The sequence below is a fragment of the Topomyia yanbarensis genome, chromosome 2 (genome assembly GCF_030247195.1).
Source record: "Topomyia yanbarensis strain Yona2022 chromosome 2, ASM3024719v1, whole genome shotgun sequence".
NCBI lineage: Eukaryota > Metazoa > Arthropoda > Insecta > Diptera > Culicidae > Topomyia > Topomyia yanbarensis.
In genome coordinates this window covers 87,925,348-87,950,606 of record NC_080671.1, presented here as the reverse complement: position 1 = coordinate 87,950,606, position 25,259 = coordinate 87,925,348, and the positions used below count along the sequence as shown (strand labels likewise).

General features: G+C 36.5%; 1 protein-coding gene across 3 annotated transcripts in view; it reads right to left on the bottom strand.

Moving 5' to 3' along the window:
- Nucleotides 1–25,259, bottom strand: part of LOC131678773 (uncharacterized) — a 94,849-nt gene that overhangs the window by 18,044 nt on the left and 51,546 nt on the right. Inside the window, exon 1 of one of the 3 annotated variants that reach the window (XM_058959060.1) lies at nt 21,900–22,054. The exons of the other annotated variants lie outside the window; for them this stretch is intronic. Within the exon in view, the coding sequence (XP_058815043.1) occupies nt 21,900–21,978 (79 nt within the window). The 5' untranslated portion in view covers nt 21,979–22,054. Of the gene's footprint in view, nt 1–21,899; nt 22,055–25,259 lie in introns of those variants that run through there. 3 annotated transcript variants of the gene reach the window in all.

The following is a 25,259-nucleotide window of genomic DNA, read 5'->3' as shown; positions in this document are numbered from 1 at the left end:
GTGCATATATAGCGCGATTGTGCTTGATTTGGTTATTATACAAATGAATCGTAAAATAATGTTGATATGGTGAATGATTGATGCGAAAAATCTTGGAGTGTGATATAAATAGATTAGCGTTACTAAAATTAATCGCACCATTAGTAGAGATTCGGCTTCCCCTTTCGAGCTAGAGTAAAACTAGTTGATGTGCATTTATAAAGAAATATTATGATTCGTGAGAATTTGATGAATGCTATTTTTTTCGAGAGTTGTATCGTCTATCTCGAGATAATCTAGCATTTCGTCGAGATCTTGCTATATGGGATACACACGAGTGCGATCGAAACAAAAACAAACGTCAAAACGTTTTCTCACTCGCACTGATGCAAACTAGATGGGCGCGTAACTCACGCACGGCCCGGTGGCGCATGGCTGAAAAGTCGCAATGTGGATTTAAGAAAAGATTCGCAATACTACTGGAACTGTAGAGCAAGATTCTCGTTAGGGCTGCCCGTCGATAGGGTTGCCCGCCAGAAAGGGGAATGAAAGGGATTCGCAAACAAAATATTGATTGCTTTCGAAGCTTTCTGTTCGCAAAGTGGGATGTACATTGGAAAACAAAATGTGGCTTGTCTGAAGCTAGTTTCATCACATGAGGAACGTGGTACTACTCACGTTAAATATATTAAAAATAACACTTTTGTGAGCTACGTTGTTTAAAAAATAAAGACTAATTTCTGTGAAATACATTTGTTAAACTTCATGTTGAAACGTATCCATGTTATATTTTCAAGTTTTACGGATTCAAATTCAATTGACGCAGTCCGAAGTAAAGCGCTTCAAACTGAGTGGTATTGATGTAGTTTTTAACATGTCTACTTCTACTATATCCAGCTTTTTACGTGCCGTAATAGCGGTCTAAATTGTTCAGTTCGTAATACCTTTAATTGCCCTTTTTTGACAATAATCGTTTACGCCAGTTTGACAGCAACGCCCAGTTGAAGATGTCGGGCGTTCTTTGAATAAACATCCAATGCATTGGACTAACGTAGGATGACTTAATCTCACTGGGCGGTTGACGTAAACGATTATTGTCAAAAAGGGCCATTAAACGTATTACGAACTGAACAATTTAGATTATGGAATTATGGAGATTTTACGTGCCATTATGGCACGTAAAAAGCTGGATTGGATATTAATTTAGAAATAAATGTTGTTAACGAAATTATGGCACTAGGTAGAAACCGTGGTAATTAAATCTTTATCTAAATCAAGAAAAGGATTGAATTTGTTATATGTAATATTTAAAAACAATTTTGAACGACACTTATAAACTTTTACATAGTAGTATCTCTAACTGCTCTCCTAGATTTCTTCTACTTTCATTACATTTTTTACAACATCTGATTGTTTTTAATTCCTGCTTCGTTATATGCCCAAAATCTTTGCAGTTTTTGAGCACAAAATTTATCTAGATCTCTCAAAAACTGATTTTTCATAACGGCACAATGTCAACTCAGCCCAAAACACCGAAGAACCACAGTCTTGTATAGAAGATGTGAGTGACGTTTATTGAAGTTGCCCTTTGCCCTGGTTTATAATCCCGGTTGTGACATAAATCGGACTTCGTTTGCCGCAACTCTAGATTGCTTGCCAGACCAAAAAAAAATCCTTGTTCATTTCGAGTCATTGTTTGTATTTTTCGGCGATATTAAATTTATCTCTGGTTGTAAATATCAGGCACTTCGTAATCTTTACTGCTCCGAGTCGTTTCTAAATGGGCGATGGGATAATTTCGAATTCTTACGATGTGCGAGCTGAATTGGGCAAATTTTCTAGTTATGTTATTTTATTAAAAGAAATCTCACCAAATTTATTAACAAACTATACAAATCAATTTCACCCAATTTACAGAATATGAACAATACACGTTAAACAGTATTTCAACACAATTTATTTATTTTGTGTCGTTCGGAAAAGGACTTGTGGACCTTGTGGTGCAATTTTCTCGTGGATAACATTAGGAATGAGAAACCTAAAAAATCTCATGATAGTATGAAGCTACCAAAATCAAAATAGACAATCAAGAATTGTTCCCGTATTTTGTCCACATTTAATGTAATAAAGTGTCATAATTGATCCATTGCCTTCTGAACTAGTATGTTCGCCCTTCTTTCCAATGAGGATTGACAGATACACTGGAACCTCCATTTTTCGAACCAAACTGAGGGTTCGTAAATTGAATTAGTTCGTAAAAAAGTGTTAGTTATTTGGGATTTAGTTCGTAAAAAAAGTTTGCTCCACATTCTTATTAAAATTCATTGGTTGAGCCATATTCTCGATAACCATAACAATATGGGTATTTTTGGAACGGGCTTGATAAGTAGATGATGAACGTCAAAACAAGGAATATATAAATTCCATCAACGACTGGATTTGTCGTTAGCATCTGCCGATAGGCTTTGAATGCAGACATAAACATATCCCTCCATAGCTCTATTCACAGCCAAAGTCTAGCGGCTACTGAGTTAGCTAAGGGGGCAAACAGTGGTAATAAATATCTCCAGCCTTGAGCGCGAGAGGGGAATGTGACGATCTGCTAATAGGAGATATTGGGGGTCGATAGGTCAATTAAGAGATATTGGAGGCTGTGGCGGTGATCACGATACTGTTGGGAACAGTGGTGCAAATTTTCATTTTCAAATGCAAACTTTCAGTTCAATCAAACCCAACCATGATTCAAATTCAAAGCCTACCTCAATCATTCACTTTCAATTTGGCGGGATTTTCATAACTGAATCGTACGTCTTCATTTCAAATTGATGCTTTTTCATTCACCACCCAAAGTTGTCATCTGCTCTGTAGCGGCCAGTTTAGGTTAAATGTCAACATGTTTTGCGTTTTCAAGCTTACATGGACAGTAAGAGCTATGTTCAGAGTAGTTTTGTTGGACAAACCTAGTCAATACCCCAGTAAAGAGATACTCACAGGGTCAATGAAATTGAAAATGAATGGAAAATGATTGAGCAGGTCGCCTGTTTGAATGAATAATGGAAACGAACAACTGCGAGTTGAACATAGTAGGGCATGATTTGAGATTTTTTCCTCCTTCAAGTTCAAAATAAACTGTTGCAGCTCTGGTTGGGAATATGTGATGACATCATCACAGTTCCTCGATGGGTGAACGCACCCAACTAGAGACTGAGAGATCGCAGGTTCGATTCCTGCTTGAGCACATATCTTTTCTCAGTGTTCCCAATAAAAAGATGAATTTTCACCATTTCTTCATTCTCACCGTTCCGCTCATTCTGTCTCTGTCTGTTTTCCACAGGTATCTGCTACGCCGCCATGATTTCTATACCAACATCTTAAACATCGTGTAAGGGTCGATCCACAATAAACAGAATCAGTTTCGTTCGACACAATTCTGTGATAGTCAAGTTCATTTAATTTGTTGGTGCACCATGGTGTAAAGTTTTTGTTATTCACCGACATGTCCAAAACAACACATTTCTTCAGTCAGCTATCCAATATTTTCGCTTTTTAACAAATGTCTAAAAATTGAGTCATGCCGTACGGTTTCTGACTAGTGAAAATCGAGCTTCGAGCAAAACAAGCAGAACAATTTGAACTGTCAGTGGGGCCCATAATTTGTGTGCCCGCTGAGATGTTGACTTATGTCAGTTCAATACAAGTAGGATAGGGGTGCCATATACGTGGTTTTCCAGTGGACACGTTCATAAAAATCCTTGAAAAAGAAAAAACAAAGACTGACGTCAAAACAAGGAATATATGAAAATGGACAATTGGAACCTTTTTGCCTTTCTCAATAGAAAGGTATTGCAATTGCTCTGAAAACCGACTTTTTAACGGAGGCCCGGAGGGCCGAGTGACATATACCATTCGATTCAGTTCGTCGAGTTCGGCAAATGTCTGTGTGTGTATGTATGTGTGTATGTATGTATGTGTGTGTGTATGTTTGTGTGTATGTGACCAAAAATGTCACTCATTTTTCTCAGAGATGGCTGAACCGATTTTGACAAACTTAGTCTCAAATGAAAGGTGCAACGTTCCCATAGGCTGCTATTGAATTTCTAATGGATCCGACTTCCGGTTCCGGAATTACAGGGTGATAAGTACGAACACGCAGAAAATGTCGATTTTAATAAATTCTGCAATGAATGTATAAAGGTGAAAAATTTTCCAAAATATGTCCACTACTGCTTCGATTTGTAGTATTAGGTCACTAACATCCATTCAAAGTCTATTTGGCCACATTGGCCACCATCCTCGGTTCCGGAAGCCCCGGCGGAAGTATCTAAATTCAGAATAACAGTCACATCGGTTTCTCGGAGATGGCTAGACCGATTCGACTAAACTTGGCCTCAAATGAAAGGTATTGCGTCCCCGTAAATGGCTATTTAATTTCATCCCGATCCGACTTCCGGTTCCGGAGTTACAGGTTGTGGCGTGCGATCACATAGCAAATTGTGATTCAAACCGATACTCCGATGAAAGCAAAAAAGGTAAAAATTTCGCTAAAATGTCTCTCAAACAACTTAAATTTGCTGTTCTAGGTCACCGACGGCCAACCAAACTTTCGTTGACTACATTAACCACCATAGACGGTTCCGGAAGTGCCCGGGAAAAGCGGCCATCTTTCAAAATTTACGAACTCACATCAGTTTCCCGGAAATGGTTGGGCCAATTTTCACAAACTTAGTCCCAAATGATAGCTATAATAGCCCCATAGATGTCTATAAAATTTCGTACGGATCGCTTATATGGTTCCGGAAATATAGACTAAACCGTCCGGTCACATATGAAATTCCCATATAAGCCGGAACTCAAATTTTTTTTTCAAAGGGGGGACCCCATGAAATTTCAGAAATCGAATTCGTATTTTTGATGCCAAACATCTTTAAAATGCATGAAACGTCGAGATTTTATGTTATCTCGAAAATTTTTTTTATATAAAAATCGACTTTTTGGGACTTTGCCGATTTTGCACCTTTTTTCAGTTCAATATTACCGTGGCGGTTTTTTCTTTTGCAAAATTTTAGAACTCGAATAATGATTTATTTTCCTGTATATAGTTGTCATGTGATGTATAATAATAAAATGTAATATATGCATTTAAAAGCTTTCAATGAATATAAACAACGCACACATTCTCGTGATTCATGATTGAGAAAGGCACAATTGCACCGCTAGGTGGATTAAAATAGGTTTTGAAATCCAAGATTGCTACTTACGGTTGTGAAAAATTGTCGATAATCGTAATTTTGGGAGAATTTTTGGAACGGGCTGGACAAGTAGATGAAAATGGACAATTGGAACCTTTTTGAAATCCAAGATGGCGACTCCCAGCCAACATTTTGATTCACTTTAATAAGTTGCAATTTGATGAACTGTACTCTTCAACGATATGAATTGATGGTATAAAATGCACAGATCTCTTCTATGTGAACAGAAGTGGAGGCCATATACGTACAACAAATCGGCATAGTAGAACTATGTGATTTGCGACGAATTTTGAACTCATCAGAAGCATTATACAATCATCTAACTTATCATTTTGAGTTTATATATGATCAGCTTTACAATCACACATGAAGGTTTATGCAGCTTATGGTCCCCAATGTGGTAACAAGAAGTATTTTAAAAAAAATAATATTATGAAAATAAAAAAATCAGGATGAAATTTCCATAATTTTGTTATAAGACACAGTTACGCCCACACTGGTAGATTGTTTTTCATGGGTGAGGTTGGAGTTACTGGAACATCAATTATTAAAATTACCTGCTACGATTTACTTCCAGTTTCGAACCTGAGATCTTCGTATTCCCAGCATAGCCGCTATGTACTCATCTATTTATACACTCATTATACATTCTGTACTCAAGCCATTTTTATTGCTCAAATATTGAACTAGTCTGGCAGAGAATTTGCGAAGTGCTATAAGGAGGTGACTATTTTTGAACGATTTTGCAGTTTAATCCAATTGTAAATTAATTTCTATACAATGTTTCAAAATTGTCATTATTATTCCGCATGTACAATTTTGTTTTAAGTTGTGGTGGACTAATAAATAACTTCAAGTCAACATTGTATTTCGATCACAGATTTGGGATTGACAATGAGATGATGAAAACGGACAATTTTTTAATTTTTGCATTTCTGCTTAAAATAAGTAGAGATGTGCATCGTTTTATCAGCCTAAAATTCACAAAGGGGCTGATAAAAAGGGTTTTCACTGTAGCTATGTTTGGAACGGGCTTGACAAGGAAATGACGGAAATCGAGGACGGAGATTATAGAGAATTTATCTAAACCGGAAGTCGCCATCTTGAATTACAAAATGGCTCGAGACATCGATTTCCGTCATGTACTCGTCATCCCCATTCCAAAAATACCCATGTTGTTGAGGCTATAGAGAATCTATATAAACCGGAAGTCGCCATCTTGGAAAACAAAATGGCTCAATACATCAATTTCCATCATGTATTCGTCAACCCCATTCCGAAAATACCCAACTTTTATTAGTAACAGTCAGCTAACTTCGTAAAACTTCATAGTGTACTGTACAGCCTCAAATTTCGAATTTAGTTCGTAAAAAAAGTTACGTAAATCGAATATTTCGTAAAAAAGAGTTCGTAAATGGGGGTTTCAGTGTATCATGTAGTTTTTTTTCCATACGTTTATTTGACACGGCATTTGCAGAAGCTTTTTACGCCAGTTTCTTTTTTTACATAGCACGTTACAAAAATCCTTAAGACTAATTTTAACTATACTAGTAATTTGTCTAAAACTAACACTGAAATCACTTTATTGTTTGATTTTTTCCTTACATGATTAGCCTTGGATGAGAGTATGAGGAGATGAATTTAATTAAATTTTGACAGACGCTGTTTTTAGAAAATGATAGATAAGTGCCATGTATAGAGGATCGCGATACGCCAGGATGTCTCTAACAGGAACATGGATTGGTCTTCCTCGGACTTGTAAAGAATCTACTAATTGTGATCTGGCTTCACGATATTCAGTGCAGGACCAAACAACATGCTCAATGTCATGGTAACCCTCTCCACAAGCACAATGATTGCCCTCAGCGAGCCCAATACGACGGAGATGCGCATCTAAAGTATAATGATTGGACATGAGCCTAGACATCACACGGATGAAGTCCCGACTTACATCCAATCCTTTGAACCATGCCTTCGTTGATACTTTAGGGATAATTGAGTGTAGCCATCGTCCCATATCTCCATTGTCCCAAGATGTTTGCCAACTAGCAGTGTATCATGTAGTAGTGTATACATATAAAAGATGTAATATTTACGCTGTTACACATAGCCGAGCGCATTGTTTACGAAAACAGCCTTAAACGCACCATGAAGTACGAAGAATTCTTTTCTGACCTGAGAAAAAATAATGGTAAATTTACGGTAAATCTGCCCTACTCTATTATTCCGCCTTCTTGACCAAGAAACTCTTCATCCTAAAACAACGCAATGGAACTAAGGAATGTGAATTCTCCCCGTATACTGCCAACTGCATTCAATTATTCAATGAAACGTCAAACATACCCAAGTAACAATTCCATATCAACTTTTGAATAGAGCCAAATAAGATTTGCAAATAAACTGTTTTGTTTTGCTGATTTCTCTTAAATTGTTATAATTTCAACCAAGAAAACATTTGAAATTGATTCTACCCAGGGTAAAGATGTTGATTCCTGTGTTTTTTTCATGTAATTCAACTAGGCAGCGGAATAATGAGCGAAATAAGTTTGTTTACAAAAATCTCTTTACCCCTGTTAAAGAATTGGTATTGAATTATAGTGTTACAGCACACTACAAGTGCATTCTAAGTTTTAAAAAGGACTTTAAGAGTGCCATAAAACCTCAATTGTTACGATGGATACTTCTCGCATCAATTTTTCTAATCAACTGCCATTACATAATGTCTCATTTTGGAACCCTTGAAGCAAAATATGATATGCTGAGTTCATCTTTGTGATGTGACACTTAATCAGATTCATCGAATGTAACACTTAATCTCTTTACGTCTGTTAAACTATAGGGGCCCCTTTGTTCAATAGTGTCCCAGGGGGGCCCCGAGTAGTCTGAAGGCGGCCCTGACTAAAACACTGCTTCAGGCCAATTGCAGCGGGCCGTGATTCTGAATGTGATATTCATTGTAAGGTTCAGATATTTTGTGAGGATTTCGTGAGCGCGTGTATTATCGCGAAGGGCTCGAGCGTTTGTGCGTTAACGTGTTCGATCGCGTGTGCGTTTGTATGTCGCGTGTGCTAACGTGTAACTTCGCGTGTATAAATTCAAGTGTCTTTTCGCATATTCGTGTGTGTTCTTGGATGATAGCGCGCGGACCGTGAATCTGATACTTAATTTTCAGTGTTCAAATACTAGAAGAACGTCAGTTCTTCCATATCACAAGAGTTCCCGGTCATGTCGCCAAGGAACGTGTTGTCTAGTGGTTATGAACGTTATTGTTTGATTGGTCAAACTGAATGTATGGACCTAAGTTGCTAGGACGGAGGGTAAATATTTCCGGACGTGACCGATACATTAGCGCACGAACACCGGCGTTTGTGGGTTCGCGTTTGTAACTTCTTAAGTACTAAAGCGTTCATTGCCGAAGTGTTACAAAGTTAGCACGATCGCGGGCGTAGGTGCGTGGACGATCGCGAAAGGCTTAAGCGTTCGTATGTTAACGTGTTTGTCGCCTGTGCTCGCGTGTGTGTAACCGTGTGGTCGTTCACATGTTCGCGTGTGTTCTTGGAAGGTCGCGCGGACCGTTATGCTGATATTTTATTTTAAGTGTACGTTTCAGATTCTGACAAGGAATGAGTTACTCCATATCAATAGAGTTTCCGGTCATGTCGACATGAAACATGTTGTCTAGTGGATATGAGAGTAATTTTTTTCTTTTTTTTGTTTTTTGCCTTTCTCCTATAGAAAGGTTATGCAATCACTCTGAACATCGCCAACTCAATCCCGGCCCAGGGGGCCGTCTGTCATATACCATTCGACTCAGTTCGTCGAATTGGGCAATTGTCTGTTTGTGTGTGCGTATGTGTGTGTAGGTATGTATGTATGTATGTAACCATAAATGTGCACATCGGTTACTCGGAGATGGCTGAACCGATTTCATCAAACTTAGTCTCAAATGAAAGGTACAACGTTCCCATAGGCTGCTATTGAATATCATTAGATTCCGACTTCCGGTTCCGGAGTTACGGGTTGAAAAGAAAGCGGACACACAGCAAAATAACATTTTTGCCTTTCTCCTATAGAAAGGTTATGCAATCTCTCTGAACATCGTCAACTTATTCCTTAATTTTTTTGACTTGTATCGGTTTTCTGTATTTTAACAGGGGCGTAATTTGGGGGATACGGTGAGGGGTACTCCCTGCCCCCACATCACTCACCACATTTCCCTAAACCGCCCTTTCCTCATCATGTACCTCCCTAGCCGAATAACATTTTCTAGTTTCTCCAGAATAAATGTAATAAGTTCCTAGTGGGTCTGCAAAACCAGTGAAAAATTTGGTTTGAAATGATTTTGAGTTGAGAAACTAATTTAAAATTTCGTAACAAGTTGAAAATGTTTGGTGGGGTTCAAACTCCCGAAGCCTCCTCCAGGATCCGCCGCTGATTTCAAGTGTTTCAGCGTCAACACATAGCAACTCAAGTTCGTGGCTGTCGATTCATTGTACGTATGTGTAAATCGCACTGAATATGTAATAGACATTGGAATCGTAGTTTGGATAAATGAGAAAGGCACAATTGCACCACTAGGTGGATTGAAATGGGTTTTTATTGATTGTTCTAATTGAATACATGGACCTAAACGGTTGGTACCGAGGATAGAGACTTCCGGACGTGCCCGACTCATGATCGCGCGAGTGCGAGAGTTTGTAGATTGACGCTTGGTATCGCCTTTATAAGTTTGAGTACTGAGACGTCCATCTTATCACCGCGATGTTGTCATGTCTTCGATATCGCGGGTGTAGGTTGCTTGGATGATCGCGAGGGGCTCAAACGTTTATATGCTGACGTTATGTTGTCGCCGTGTGGCAATTCACATATTTGCGTGTGTTCTGGAACGGTCGCGCGAATCGTGAGTCTGATATTAAATTTTCGGTTTATGCATCAGATTCTAGCAGAGAGTGGGTTCACCCATATCACTAGGGTTCCCGGTTATGTCACCATGAGACGTGTGGTATAATAGGTATGAACGTATTTTCTTGATTCGTCCAGCTGAAGGCATCCCGGCCAAATAAAAAGCCCATAATACCCCCTTGGTCATGGTAAAATTTCACCTCCACTGCATGGTGTTTTGAAAGTCTTTTGAATGGGATCATCCCATAACAACACCATCATCAAGGTCCAATAGTACCCATATAAAAACTATATTTCGGTGCATTTATGAGTTTCTGAGACCATTTCATGGTACTTTGATGGGTGCGAAATTTGGCACGGACCATTTCAAGGGGTTTTATGGTGCCTGAACCCATGAGAATTTGCCCGGGATGGGCCTAGGCTTGTAATATCGAGGATAGACTTTCGGACGTGACCAATTTGTGATCGCGCGCGCGGGGTGTTTTTGGAGATTTGAGAATTTATGAGTGTTGATACGTTCACTTCTTCACCGAGGTGTAATAGATATTTGCGAGATCGCGGACGTAGGTGTGCGTGGCTGGTCGAAAAGAGTTCAAGCGTGTGTATGTTAGCGTATTTTTCGCGTGTGTTAGCGTGTATGTATCTTCGCGTTTATATACATATTCGCGTGTGTTCTTGAATGATCGCGCGAGTCGTGAATCCGATAATAAATTTATAGTTTGCGGCTCAGATGCCAGTAGGTAGTATGTTCCCTCGTATCAACTAGAGTTTCCGGTCATGTCACCATGAAACGTGTTATCTGGCGAATATGGGCAACTGGTCCAGCCTAAGACGTGTGTAGAATAGCAATATGAGACTCGAAAAGAAGAGATAAAAGGCTATAGATAAGAGATGTAATAGATTAGACAGCTACAAGATACAGCTAAAATTACGATCATCACATGACAAATATACAATAGTACTTAAACACCAGTAATACTTGAATAGACAACCACCACATATAGCATATACTTTTTCATTTATCTATTTTTTTCTTGGGTGATTGTTGGTTGTGAGCAGGTAAAGATTGGAAAAATATAGAACATTAGCCCTCCCGGCTTCTTCGATACACCACTATCAAGGCATATTGTAATCAAAATCTTGACGCGGGTTTAATATAAAAATCAAATCCTGAGTTGTCATAATGATTGGTGGATTATTAACCCTAGAACGTTGCACTGGGGTAAAATATACCCCAAGCCATCTTTGGAGCCGTGTGAAGACGAGAATTCGGCGTTTACTGACCTGAGACCCCAACCATAATGCAATTTAGAGTTCCTAGTAAGAGTAGGAAAAGGTGGTATAACCAGTTTGCTTATAGTCTTCGTGGAAGCAGGTGTCAAAGTTGGCGTGGGGTACATTTGTACCCCAGTGTACGGTTGCCGTTAGTGTTTCGTCAGGTTCCGTGCTTTCAGTGGAAATGTAATTCGTGACAATACCAATTTAAATACTGGTTGTTTCACTACGTAAATAACAATTAGTATTATATATTCGTTTTTAATCATTTACTCAATTAATTTAATTTAATTTTGAAGTAGAAAAAAATCGTTCTTATTATTGCTGATTTTTATTGTTTTATTGTTTATTTTTTAATAGTTTTTAAAAATAATGATTCGTAAAGTTATAGTAATTTTTGTGAAAAAAGTCAAAACCACGATTTTTTAAATTTTTTTTTGTTCAAACCAATTTATGTAGCATTGATTCAATAAATTCCTTACTTTCACTCACACATCTGCTTTCGCAATTAAAAAACGAAGAAAATGATGTATTATACATTTCTTTTGTTTGCGTTTTTACATGCGAAAATTGCGATCAAACGCGTGGGATAGATTTGAACCCCAGTGCAACGTTCTAGGGTGGAAAACGCAAGTGCAACGTTCTAAGGTTAGCATGAGAACTATTTAACCTCTACTAGTAGAACTTGGTAAAAATAGAAACTAAAAAGAGCCAAGGTCCTTACATTTAGATAACTCTATCGAATTATGGTGGCTTAATGATGTATACAATAACGTCAATCCCATCAACCTGCAAGAGGGGAGAATTTGATGAATAATATTATACATATATTCAACCTTTTCCTCTGCTATAATAATGACGTTTTGGTCTTGTTTCATCAGTATGGTGCCGCGGTGACCAACAGCCATGGATTTAGAGTCTAATCAGGAACATTACTTATGTTCAACTGCAAGTGATTGGCCACGGATGATATCCCGTTGGATTGGTCTAACCGTTTGTGGTTGCTGGTCAGTCAAGCTGAATGCACAGTACTGATGAGACAAAATCTAAACGTTAAACATCATCATTTTTTCAACTAACAGGTATTGTTACCATCAATTTAAATGGTTACGATCAACTTTGTCCTTAATGAGCAATATAGCACAATCATTATCTATAGAAAAATATTTAATAACATAAAAATATTTTCGATTCTTCGCAATGAATTTTTGTTTAAAATTTAGAACACCAAAAAGCTTAATTTTTTGGTTAACATGTGTTTTTGCAAGAAAAAAATGTGTTGTGGTGTACTTGAACCGATCCGTTCGAGTACACCACAATACATTTTTCTTCAATATTTTTTTTGGTTTTTGGATTTCAGTTGAGCGGTTCGGCTTGGAGAGCGTTCACCGCAAACCTCTGCGGGGGATGGGCCATAACTCAACTTGGTTTTTCTATCTTCGGTAGTACAACAAACGAACTGTCATTCGCTTTTTCAAATAAAATTTGCATAAAACGCTTTAAAAAAATCACGAACTTAGCTCACTTTTTCACCACAACAAAAATTACATTAGCCGAATCCGATGACATATTTTTTCAGAAATTTTCAGCTGCTTTAAACAGATCAATTTCTTTTTCTACACTACATCGACTCTCATTCAACACAGCATTTATCGAAACCAGTCGCAAATGTTTTTAAATATTATTCTTTTAATGTTAATTATTTCATATATTAGTTCAGAGATCACATCTAAAAAAAAGTAACTACATGGCTTCAACGCATCACCATAATTTGTCATCTGAAAGTCACCTGAGCTTGTCATTTAATTCTGAGTAATATTGACTATAACTGTGAAAAGCATTTTAATCAGTATTCATAAACAAAATAACCGAACAAACTAGAATTATTCAGCCGCAGTGATTCATGAAGCTAAAAAAATTAGACGCTTTTTACGACTTTCCACTTCGCTGCAGGAGATAATCGATGAAAAAATTTACCAATTTGGTCACAGCGTCATGCGAGTGGCACGTGTCTAACAGTTTTGTATGGTTGGTTACCCTTCTGTCGAAATAGTACCTAAATATTTATTCAACACCTCAAAACGTTGCAAGCTGATAATTTTTACCAGCCAAACGCAATTCGCAGATTGGCGCGTCAATCGGTCAATGGGAGAGTTGTAACGTAAAGCAAGCGTAAATGTAAACAAATAGCAATAGAATTCGCTACATGTAATTTCAATTTTGGAAGGAACACCAAACCCTTCTGATAAGACTAAAGCTCTTTACAATATTTGGACAGGTTTCAGTTCCTGTAAACAGGTTCGTCTATGATTATCAAAAATCTCACAATTGCATTACTACTTGTACGCTGTTAGAACTAAACCTGTATGCAACTGGCAGTTTTTGTTATTCCACGGAAAAATAGGTTCCAAAATTTCTGAATAAATTGTCATCAAAATTTGTCTGTTCTGATTGGTTGATTCAGTTTCGAAAGCGAATTTTGTCCGATTCACTCGCAAAAAATAATCGACTGTTTTGATCGATTCAGTGACTCATTTGGAATAATCAAAGAAGATATTTTTGATTTCAAAGATAAAAATAAGAGCTCATGTGTTCATAGCGCTTATTTATTATTATACGATTCCACAGTAAGCTGTCCAACTCACTCCATTTACTTGCATTTAATTGGGATCATAATAATAAATCACTTCGTCAATAAATTGCAACAACAACTTCTCGAAAAAGTATTCTATTCTAAAACTTTAATTATACATTTCACAAAAATATAATAATAGGGGAAGTAGAGGTATTAGGACATTTAATGAAAAAACGCTTTTAATCCACCTAACAGTGTGATGAGACATTTCTTATAACTCTTATCACTCTCTTCGGATATTATATCGTTTGAGAACATTTAGAACTTGATGCTTCGCGATGTTTTTGATAACACATACTACATGGGAAAATGGCAGGACTCAGAGAATCGCTCAAATTAGCATAGGACAACATCAGTGCTAGAAATCTCAAATCAAATCAATGGGAAGCGAAAAAATGGCCCATAAAATAGACATAGATACGAATTATTGTTAATGCTCTGTTAATAAAATATCTAAATTGTGGTGGGAAAACTGAATTTTCCTAAAGGGGTTATATATTGTACTGAGCCAAAAAAATCGCATTTTTTTTGAATCGATTTGAAGTTTATACTTTACTCTTTGGCGATTGTTTACTTTTTCGGTCCCACCTATCAGCATTGAAATATCGTTCTTACGTTTTTTTACAATAACTACAGTTCTACACCACCGATTTCGTCCGGGTTTTTTTCAATAGCGATCATTGTTACTATTTACAGCTGATATCAGCTTGATAATCCTAAAAAAATACGAAAATGACAGTTTCGCTTCTAAACTACTAGCAAAACAAGTATCGCCCTGTTTGTTTGCATGGAGCGTGGAGGACGAAACTTTAAATAAACAAACAAAAATACAGTTTCGCCCGTTGTATTTTTTGCTGTAGTTTAAGAAAGCAATATCGTAGAATCAAAATTTTTAGGTTAATTGGTTGCGTTTCAAAGCCCTCATTCGCATGTATGAAAAAAGCCTTATGTTTACATTTGTTAGTATCGCCCTTTTCACAAAAAAGCGTTGAAATGAAATCGCAGCTCCTTATATCACGCTATCTCTGAAGTGCATGCGTGCATAGTTCCAAATTTTACTTCGACATCGACTTTTTCTAAAGGTGACTTCCCAGTAGTATCCTTGATTTGAATTATTATCGCTAATCCTAATGCCAAAGAACAAATAAAAACCTCTCGAAAACGCACCGTTTGGGAAAATCATCATCATTACTGGAATTTTCATTTTCACGAAACTTTTCGATAACCTTCCGTCACTTGCGTTAATGCACTGTGTGCACAGTGCACTGAAAATCTAGCGAAATCGTCTTAGGCCACCAGCGGGTCTAATTCAGAGCTATCTGCGCGGCGAGTAAAGTAAAGAATACTAAAAATTAATTTCTATTCCATAATTTTCAGTTCAGCAATTCGAGAGATCGTGCTCACCGCAAGCCATGAAAAATAGACTACGTTGTGAAGCGATGGTCACTATTTATTAAAAAATCACGGTTAAATAAAAAAAATTATACTATTAAAAAATTTCAAATAGTTTATAATTTTCACAAAACTTATTAAGAAAAATTGTTTAATAATCTTTCGTAATATTGTGTAAGAAAAAAGCTGAAAATTTCAGTATTTTCTCTATCTGCAACATATTAACCCTTAAGTATACCAATTAATTGGTATACGAATTGGAATAGGTTCGCCAAATTTTGGAAGAAGTCTATAAAAAACCCCTTGAAAATTACCTAAAAATTGTTGTAGTTCGATACAATAAAAAATCCCCAAAAATGAAATGTACCTATTAATGTGAAACACAGTGAATAATACATACAATAAAGACCCATTTTTATCAGTCTTATGGTGTATTTTAGGCTGACAAAATGGGGACATTGACTAAATCGGGCAATTTTTTTTCTTTATAATAAACTGAAGCTGTTAAAATATTCTTCCCGTCCCTTGATGTAGTCTGATAACTATTTCTGATTATGATGAACTTTTTATTTTTGCATATTTCCATCTTCATGATAAGGAAAACATGCTCAAGAAAGGATTTACTCGAATTCAGTCTTGTTCGTCTGCTAGAGCCCATCAAACGTATGTTCATTTTTGGCTGATAAAATCAGGGTTTCAATGTATTATAATAGATATTCAGCATTCGAAGAAGTTTCTTGTGAACGAGTGTAGAACGACTTTGTTTCTACTTACTTGAAGTCAGCGGCGTAGCCAGAAATTCGGTTTGGTGGGGGTTTGGTGAAAATCGATCATACTGTCCAAACGGCATAATTCCGAAACCGTAATTTTTGAAGTTTTAAAATTATGCAGAATTAATTTTTCAGAAAATGGTAACAGAGTTCGTGTCTAGCGAATTTGTTGAGACTTTATTGTAGTCATGAATATTAACCTGAGAAAAATCACCATAAATACTTCTTGGACGATATACCGTCAAAATTATTTTATCAAATGATGCGCTGTTTAACGTTTGTAAAACTCATAGAAGATACTAAACCTCCGAAGTTGGTGGTTTCAAAATGATGCTATCTTGACCTTAAATTACTGTTTTTAAACATTTGACCTATACATATAATTGGTCATACAACAAAAATCAAATGCTCATCAAAATCGATCAGAACCTGCTAGAATCGAATGGAAATCGTTTATTTTCATAAATTTCTCTCTACATTCGGAAAGTGTTATCCTCGTTATTAATCATATTACGTTTTCGTCTCAACTCGACGCATTCCCAAAAAAAACCTGTCTTAATCCACCTAGTGGTGCAATTGTGCTTGTCTCATTTGTCCAGACTACGATTCCATGGCTGGTTATGTTCAATACAATGGTGGAAATGAATATTACATGTTCAGTACGATTTGCACATACATACAATGGATCGACAGCCACGATCTTGAGATACTATGTGATACTGAAACGTCGCTTGAAACCAGGGGCGGATCATGGAGAAAGGTCCGGGAGCTCCAGATCCTGCCGAAAATTTTCAACTTGTTAAGAAATTTTAAACTAGTTTTAATTTTAAAGTAGCTACCCCTCACTGCATACTCCCTCCGGGCCGGTATGATTGACGATTTTTAGAGTGATTGCATAATCTTTCTATATGAGAAAGACAAAAATGTACCAAAGTCCAAAAAAAGTCAAAATACAAATTTGATTTTGAAAATTTTTCATTTCAGTTTATATGGGAATTTGCTGTGTGGTTGCACTCTTCAACTCGTAACTCCGGAACCGGAAGTCCAATCAATAAAAAATTCAATAGCAGCCGATGCGAAGGTTGTACCTTTCATTTGAGACTAACTTTGTGCAAATCGGTCCAGCCATCTCTGAGAAACAGAGGTCACATTTTTTCCACATACACACATACATACACACACAGACATTTTCCGATCTCGACGAACTCAGTCGATTGGCATATGACACTCGGCCCTCCGGGTCGGGATTAGATTGACTAATTTTAGAGTGAATGAGAAAGGCAAAAACATTTTTGGCAAATGCTGAAAGTTATGCATTTTTTTGGTGAGCAGTTCTATGTTTCATAGACATTAAATCAATTTTAACTTCTCTTCCTATTAAATAAAGACCCTTATTACAGTACATCTCTACAAAAACGAGATCAATTTGAAAATAAATCTGAGGACTATGATTGATTACAGAACTCTGTAATTTTCTATTGGAATGTTTTCAGGCAGGAATTTGATATTGATGCTATTAGACAACTGTGAAATGAAGACCAATAGATCAGGTACATATCAGGACCCCATTCCGACAATTTATCAAAAGTCCTCATGATGTTTACAACAACAGGTTATCAATCTACGGATCAGATAATTGTTATTGTAATATTGAATTAAATCAGTCTGCATCAATAAATTTTCAACTTCAATCCAATATTTTTTTGGGTGTGATGGGGGGGGGGGGGGGGGTTGTATGGTGTTAAACCCCAAAACCTTCTCTGGGCTACGCCGTTGCTTGGAGTTATTTATTTGGCTTTTCATTTTCCGATATGTTTCAGATCGATCCGATGGTCATTAGTTAGAAAAATTGCAGTCAGAAGGTTCGCACAAAAGAACATTTTTGCACTGATAAGTTATCAAGTTCCTTCCAGACAACTTGGAGGTGTTCGGTGCGGTGATTATTTCTAGCGGTTGTAGATAGAAAAATGAAATACAAAATTCGATTTGTCGAAATAATGTTTGGCTTATTTCAATGGATTATTTCTATATTGAACAATAAATAGGCGACAAAGAGTAATCCACAAACAACAAGCCATAACTTTTAAAGTATTCAAAATAGATATTTGAAGTCTTCAGTAAAGTTATTTGCAAAAGTAAGAGCTACAAATTTGCTGAAGGCATCATTTCGATATAATCACTTCCAAGAAAATTTGTGAAAATATCTCACTCATAGGGGGATTAATCAGCAAAAGCACAATACCAAAAGAAAGGGCATATTTCCTCCATTAAATTCTCCGAAGATACTATTGACCTAAAATAAGCCGTTTTGGCGTTAATAATAGATTACATGTTTTTGGTCATATTTCTGGCAATGGGAAATGATAAAAATCTTTCGTCCGCATTTAATGTTAAATATCTCTTTTGATAATAGTCCGATTTCAACAATCTATAGCTTGTTCGAAAGGTATTCGTTAAAGCTGTCTAAAAACATATGATTTGGTAATCTGTATTGTCAATTCCGGCAGATAATTTAAAAAAACTGCAAAAAACGCCATTTTTACGCATTCAAACATTCATATCTTAAAAACTAAACATCAGAATCAAAAACAAATTAATAGCGTTCATACTATTTTTTAGTTCTTTCATTTAAAATTGGTTTGGATAAGATCGGTTCAGCCATTGCTGAGAAACACGAATGAGAATTTGTCCGTTACATACACACACACACAGACACACACACACACACACACACACACAGACATTGTCCCAAATCGTCGAGCTGAGTCGATTGGTATATAAGACTCGGCCCTCCGGGCCTCGGAAAAAATCTTGAAAGTTTGAGCGAATTCTATACATTTCTTTTATAAGAAATGTAAAAAATGTGATTTGTAGAGTTAATGTCAAAAAATTTGATGTTTCTGAATTTTACCGGTAACGAATCTATTTTTGATGTATTCCTAAGAATTTTCCACGTTCAACAAGGTACATTTTATTAAAATTGATTTAAGAATAATAGATATATGCACGAGCAAGGAAATGATAAAATTTAATATGAATGACAAAGGACTCTATAACCCCAACTTCTCGTATACGGACAAAGATCAAAAAGGTTCCGTTCGATTTTTGAGATTTGTTCACATTAGAAAAACTGTAAAATAAGTATGATTTGCATGACGGAGCAGAAAAATTATTAAAAATAAGGGATTTTGGGGCCAAAAGTACCCAGTACCCCACTTTCCCGTATTTTTTTTAGAAACAGGAATATCTCCATTCGAATACTAAGGTTATTTCTGTTAAAAAGAGGTATAAATTGCAATTTTATAATTGCTACTTCAAAAGTTATAGCATTTAATATATTTTTCCTCCATATTTTGCCATAGTACCAATTTCAAAAATTTCAAGCGAAGTGAGCGAGAGTCTAGAATTGTCCAAATAATGTGAAATTTGGCATCTGAGCTGACTTTGACATTTGTCACACTATGAGAGGGGGAGGTCTTTGAGAATTTGCAATGCCCTAATTTTCTTATAAGAGAATATATACTTGACACAAGCTAGCTGTCTTACTGCCGACTCGCACTCTTTCCCTCTCTCTCTCTCCCTCTCTCTGATTTAGATGGAGAGGCGAAGGGATTGGGCAGACAGCCTATGTGATCTTATTCTGGTCAGTTCCAATTACGGTGGTGAAAATCTGAACCTGAATATTTTAATTTCGTATAAAAGCCTTAAACAAATTATTTCTATGCTATATTTCCCCCTAAGGAGAAAAATTGGATAATCACCAAAATTTCTCAATGGGGAGATTTTTTTTGCCTACTAAGCCAAGACAAGTTTCGGCTTCACTGTGTCTTATCGGCATAAACAGAACTTCTGCTTAGACGGGACATCACGTTTGACCAGTCGTTCGATTGAAACACAAAATCTAGACCCTTTATTCAAAACGACATATTTACAATGCGTGACTCTCTTTGTTTACTTGCTCTTCTGTTAATAATTCGGTCGCTTTAACATTTATCCCTCAACTTTTTGCATAATATGCTAGTCAAAACCACCGTCTTTTGATCTGTACTGTAAAATAAATGAAAAGTGCTATAGTGACGCCGTAAAAATCGAAAGAGAAAGTAAACAAAGAGAGTTCCTCATTGTAGATAGGCCTTTTTGAAAAAAACGCTCAAGAAATGTGTTTTAGTTTTAGGGATTTAGCATCAAGCCGGCGCTAATCTATTCCGACAAAAAGTTAGTGTCGGTTTTTGATGAGACGAAGTCGAAACGCACCCATGACTATTAAAACTTTTCTACCAAATTTGAAAATCGGGCTATGCCCTTGATGGGTATCGCAAGTTATGAACAATTCCAGCTAGTAGTTTTGAATCAATTCGATCCTAAAAAATATTGTTGGTCACCTGTTTCTATAGAGGCTTCAAAACAATCTCGGCACGGATTGGCTAATTGTATGCGCAGGATTCGATCAACCTCCAAGAGTGTGTCTGAAATCCAAGAGAGCGTCTGAAATCCTCACTGTACAAGGACTTCATTTGCATAAACGCACCAGGAGTGATCTTACTACCCACTCGGGCTACAAGTGTGACGACGACCCTGACTGCAAATCTACCGCAACAAACCGTGTCATCTAAGCGATTTATAGGAAAATCCGCATATCTTCTGATCGTCCGACTGGCACAGTAACCCAACCAATTACTATTCTTCAATCACAATCAAACGTCATAGTACGTTTAACGCAGTAACTGTTTCCGCCTCTTGTACATAATAAAAAAACTCTTAGTCGCTTATAGCTAACTGAATTAATACGCACAACAGTATAGTATTCGTAGTATAATGGAAACTTTTAATTAATTCAAGCTTGAACATAACCATTAAACCCGAAACCGGTGATCAGGCAAAAAATCTGCCACATTAAAAAACGCACATCATCTTCGCCTTCGCCGGCTATTTTCGGACAAGTCATTACGCGCAGGTTGGCTATTGAATGGCTCCATCATCGGCAACTGAATCAAAAACAAACTCTACGTCTTTGGTTTCGCAGCTGCGCTGGCGAAAATGTTTTGTCTTATCTAGTCTTACTGCCGAATCAGCTTGCTGAGCTGTTTTTTTTTTCATTCAGCCAAAATCGCAAAACTACTTATCAGAGATTTTTTTCAACTTTCATCTGTTCTAAAATTTGATCGGAGTAAGTTAAGTATAAATGGGTCCCTGGTATCTTTGTGAAGAAATGTTGATATTTTTAAGTATTTTCCTCGCCCATCTGAGAGTCTAAGCCCATACGTTATTGGACTACCAAACATGCAATCCATCTCTTCAATGCACGTTGAATAAAAATAGTGAACCCTGCGTAAAAATATTGTTCGTCACCATGACAGACACGATCACTAAATAAATAACATTGGATTCTTGCTATTCGAATCAGTAACTGGTACCGTCTTGGCATCCCTGAAATTAATTGTGCTGAGAAGATTCAGAAACGTAAAAATCCAACTTAAACATTGGGTTAATCGCTTGAGGAAAACTATTTACATAGTCTCGATTGTACAACACATTTGGATTGGATGGCCCGATGGCGTATATTATGGCGAATATGAATACATACTGAGATCCAATCGCAGAATCTCGCGCTAATAGTAAAGCATGGTATGGTTCTGCACCTTTATGATCTAGCTCCGAAGTAATGAACTAGTGTTCTGTTATATGTTTGCTGCTCACCTGTTCCAACTGGCGAAGAACTATTTTGGATCAACTGCCTGGTAGATTGTCGCTGCATCGCAGTATTCAACATCAACATACTAAACACGTTCGCTGCACCGGTGATAGGTACAAGTACGTAGGTCGAACAATTATTAGCTAAAGCTCTTACTAATGATATACCTGAATCTAAATAAACTTTCACCACTAACTGTTCGGAACTGTTGTTTTTATAACTCTAGTGGCAGATCTATTGCGTTCACATCCGAGAAGTGTTTGGCGAAAACAAATGATGAAGCCATAGACAATTATGTTTTGCAGGTCTCTCGGAACGTTATCTTGTTAGAAAGGCGCGCTGGTTGTCACATTTGTCGACTACGTGATCAACAACCTGTGGGCCACGATAAGATACCGTCACCTGGAACAGCTTTGAAACTCATTTATTTTGCTTTGTTTTGTTTGAGAGTCTAATTTCGATCAGAAAATGTCGATATCTCTTATATCAATTGCCCATCCGATTAGATGTCTTAAGCCCACTAGTGATTAAAAATTCTGATGTTTATTTTACTACCGCTGTTCCTGACTTGAGGTAAATGTACTCCTTTGAATACCTTGGCTGGTTTTAGTGGGTGCCAGAGACCAAAACGTATAATAGTGGTGAGAAGAGCTTAACAAAATTCTTTCGAAAGTCAATCAATCGAAAATATTTAAGTTGTTTCATACATGCATACATTTAAATATCGCTGCATGCTTAATTGTTTAATAATTTCATAATAAAATTGATATTGAATATCTGGACGTCTACAACAGGATTTCGATTTGAATGAAAAATTTTACGTAATAAAGTAATTCTGATGAGACAGAATCGAAACGTAACCCATGACTTTATTAAGTGAGGATTTGTGCCCTTCACGCACACAGAGTACTTTCGCAAAAAAAATTTGCCTTAGGAGAGAAATATTGGTGTTTACCCAATTTTTTCGTCGACATTCCGACATGAAAATATGAATTACTCTTTGGTGATGACTTATGCAATGCTTGATGATATATATGGTAATGATATATTTGGTATTTTCCATAGATGTACACATGTTCAGCTCTGGAGATGAAAGGCGATATCTCTACTGTACATCCATCGACCCATTTCAAAAATGCCTATTTATACATGTACATTCTGAGGCCTCCTTCATATACTAAAAGCCCCGCGCGAATACATCCACGTATCGATTGGATATGTGCAACATATTAGCACTTATAGAATGAAAAATAATATTATTGATTCTGGCACATATTTACAAAAAGGTAAATATTTTGGAAAAAAATATATAAGCATTGAAAAATAACATAAAACGATATCACCAGAGTCTGTTGCTCTGAATAAATTAATTCGTGACATTTTTGCGAAGAATTCTCCTCCTACATCAGTTCTTAAAAAAATAATTGTATCAACTACTCAGGTCCAGATGGCGATGTTGGTGTTAAGCAGAATGAACGGGCGTATTTTTGGTGGCTTAATTCGTGCACGTCTATGGCAAAGTTATAAAGGTGGGAAGATAAAATCACTACGTAAAATCTCACTCATCGCGATATTTTAACCTACTAACACAAAACTCAACATTTCATTGGGACCGGATACTAACGAGAGTTGTCCATAATTGGTAGAGAAACACAGCTGGGAGGAGAGGATTTGTATTTTCGCATAGTAACACACTTCGTAGAAAAATTCAAACGTAAATTCGCCAAAGACCGTGAACATAATTATAAAACATTTGATATTTGTTCATGGTCCTGTTTTCGTAACGTAAACACGTGATTGTTCCAGAATTGATGGCAATTTATTCACGATTTCGGAAACAATTTTTTGTGTAACTTGACGTACTAATAACATAATAACATACAGGGAGATTACAATTTACCGAATCTCTCTTGGCGTTATGACCCCAACGTCGACAACATATCAACGACAACAATCATAAACTCAATTCTTGGTTCCTGTCTCAATCAGATCAGATGTATTTTTTGCAATTTTGCTTATGTGAAAAAATCTCACAAATCGAACGATCCCTTTGCGACCTTTATCGGAATACGAGAAGTTGGTGTTCTAGGAAATTTTATCATTCATATCAAATTTTCAATCATTTTCTCGTGCATATACCTCTATTATTCTGCAATCGATTGATACAAAAAATACCTTGTTGAACGTGGAAAATTCTCAGGAACAAAATAGAAATTGATTTGTTGCCTACAAGGTTCATTAGATTTTTTAACATTTAGTTTAGAAAACCTCATTTTTTTACCAAACGTCCTAAAACCTCAACTTCCCGTATTTTTCCTGAAATAAAACATTTACCATGTGATTTCTGAACATTTTTTACATTGAAAATAGTAAATTAAATAATTATTTATTGTTAAATAGAGTTAATATGCCATTTAACGATAAAATGTGGGATCGAGACTAAATGCCAAAAATCTAATACACCTGAGTTTTACCGATGGTAAATCTACTGCTACTAAATCTACCTTAGAATTTTTCACGTTTAACAAGGTACATTTCATTAATTTCGATTGAAGCATATTAGAGATATATTCACGAGAAAATGATAAAATTTAATATGAATGACAAAATGCCCTAGAACCTCAACCTCTCGTATTCTGACAAAGGTCGCAGAAGTACCGTTCAATTTTTGAGACTTTTTACATTAGGAAAACAGCAAAATATGTGTGAATTGCAGAATAGAGCTGATTAGGTATAATGAACAGGGGATTTTTGGGACAAAATGTTCCAAAAGCCCAACTTTTTGTATTTTTCGAGCAACAGAAACATTTCCATTGAAAAGTTAAGATGCTGTTTTCCTTTGAAAAAGTGTAAACTGTAATTTTCCAAATACTACTTCAAAAGTTATAATACTCAATATATTTCTTCCTCATATTTCTCCATAGTATCGATGTCAAAAACTTCAAGCGAAGTGGACAGGGTCTGAAACTGTCCAAATGATGTGAAATTTGGCACCTGAGGTTACAAACTTTTGCAATGCCCTACTCACCATTCATGCACAATATGTAATCATAGGTTCGTAAACTGGTTCATGAAACCTAGTACACTCTGTTTTTTTACGCGTCTGTCCATAACAGCATAAGAGTCTCATATTCAAAAACAGCAAGCAGAGAAAACCGCTGTTCAAGATTTACATTTTCATTGAGCCTTATGGATGGGATAACCATGTTATAGTATTCTTTTCGATATTTTCTAAACAAACCCGGTAATCTTAATTGTGCATCATGATTCAGTTGTGATACAGAATATAAACCAACAGATAACTCATTTTCGACAAAAATCCACTCTTATGCTTTTATGGAAGTATAGACCGCGTAAATGAAAAC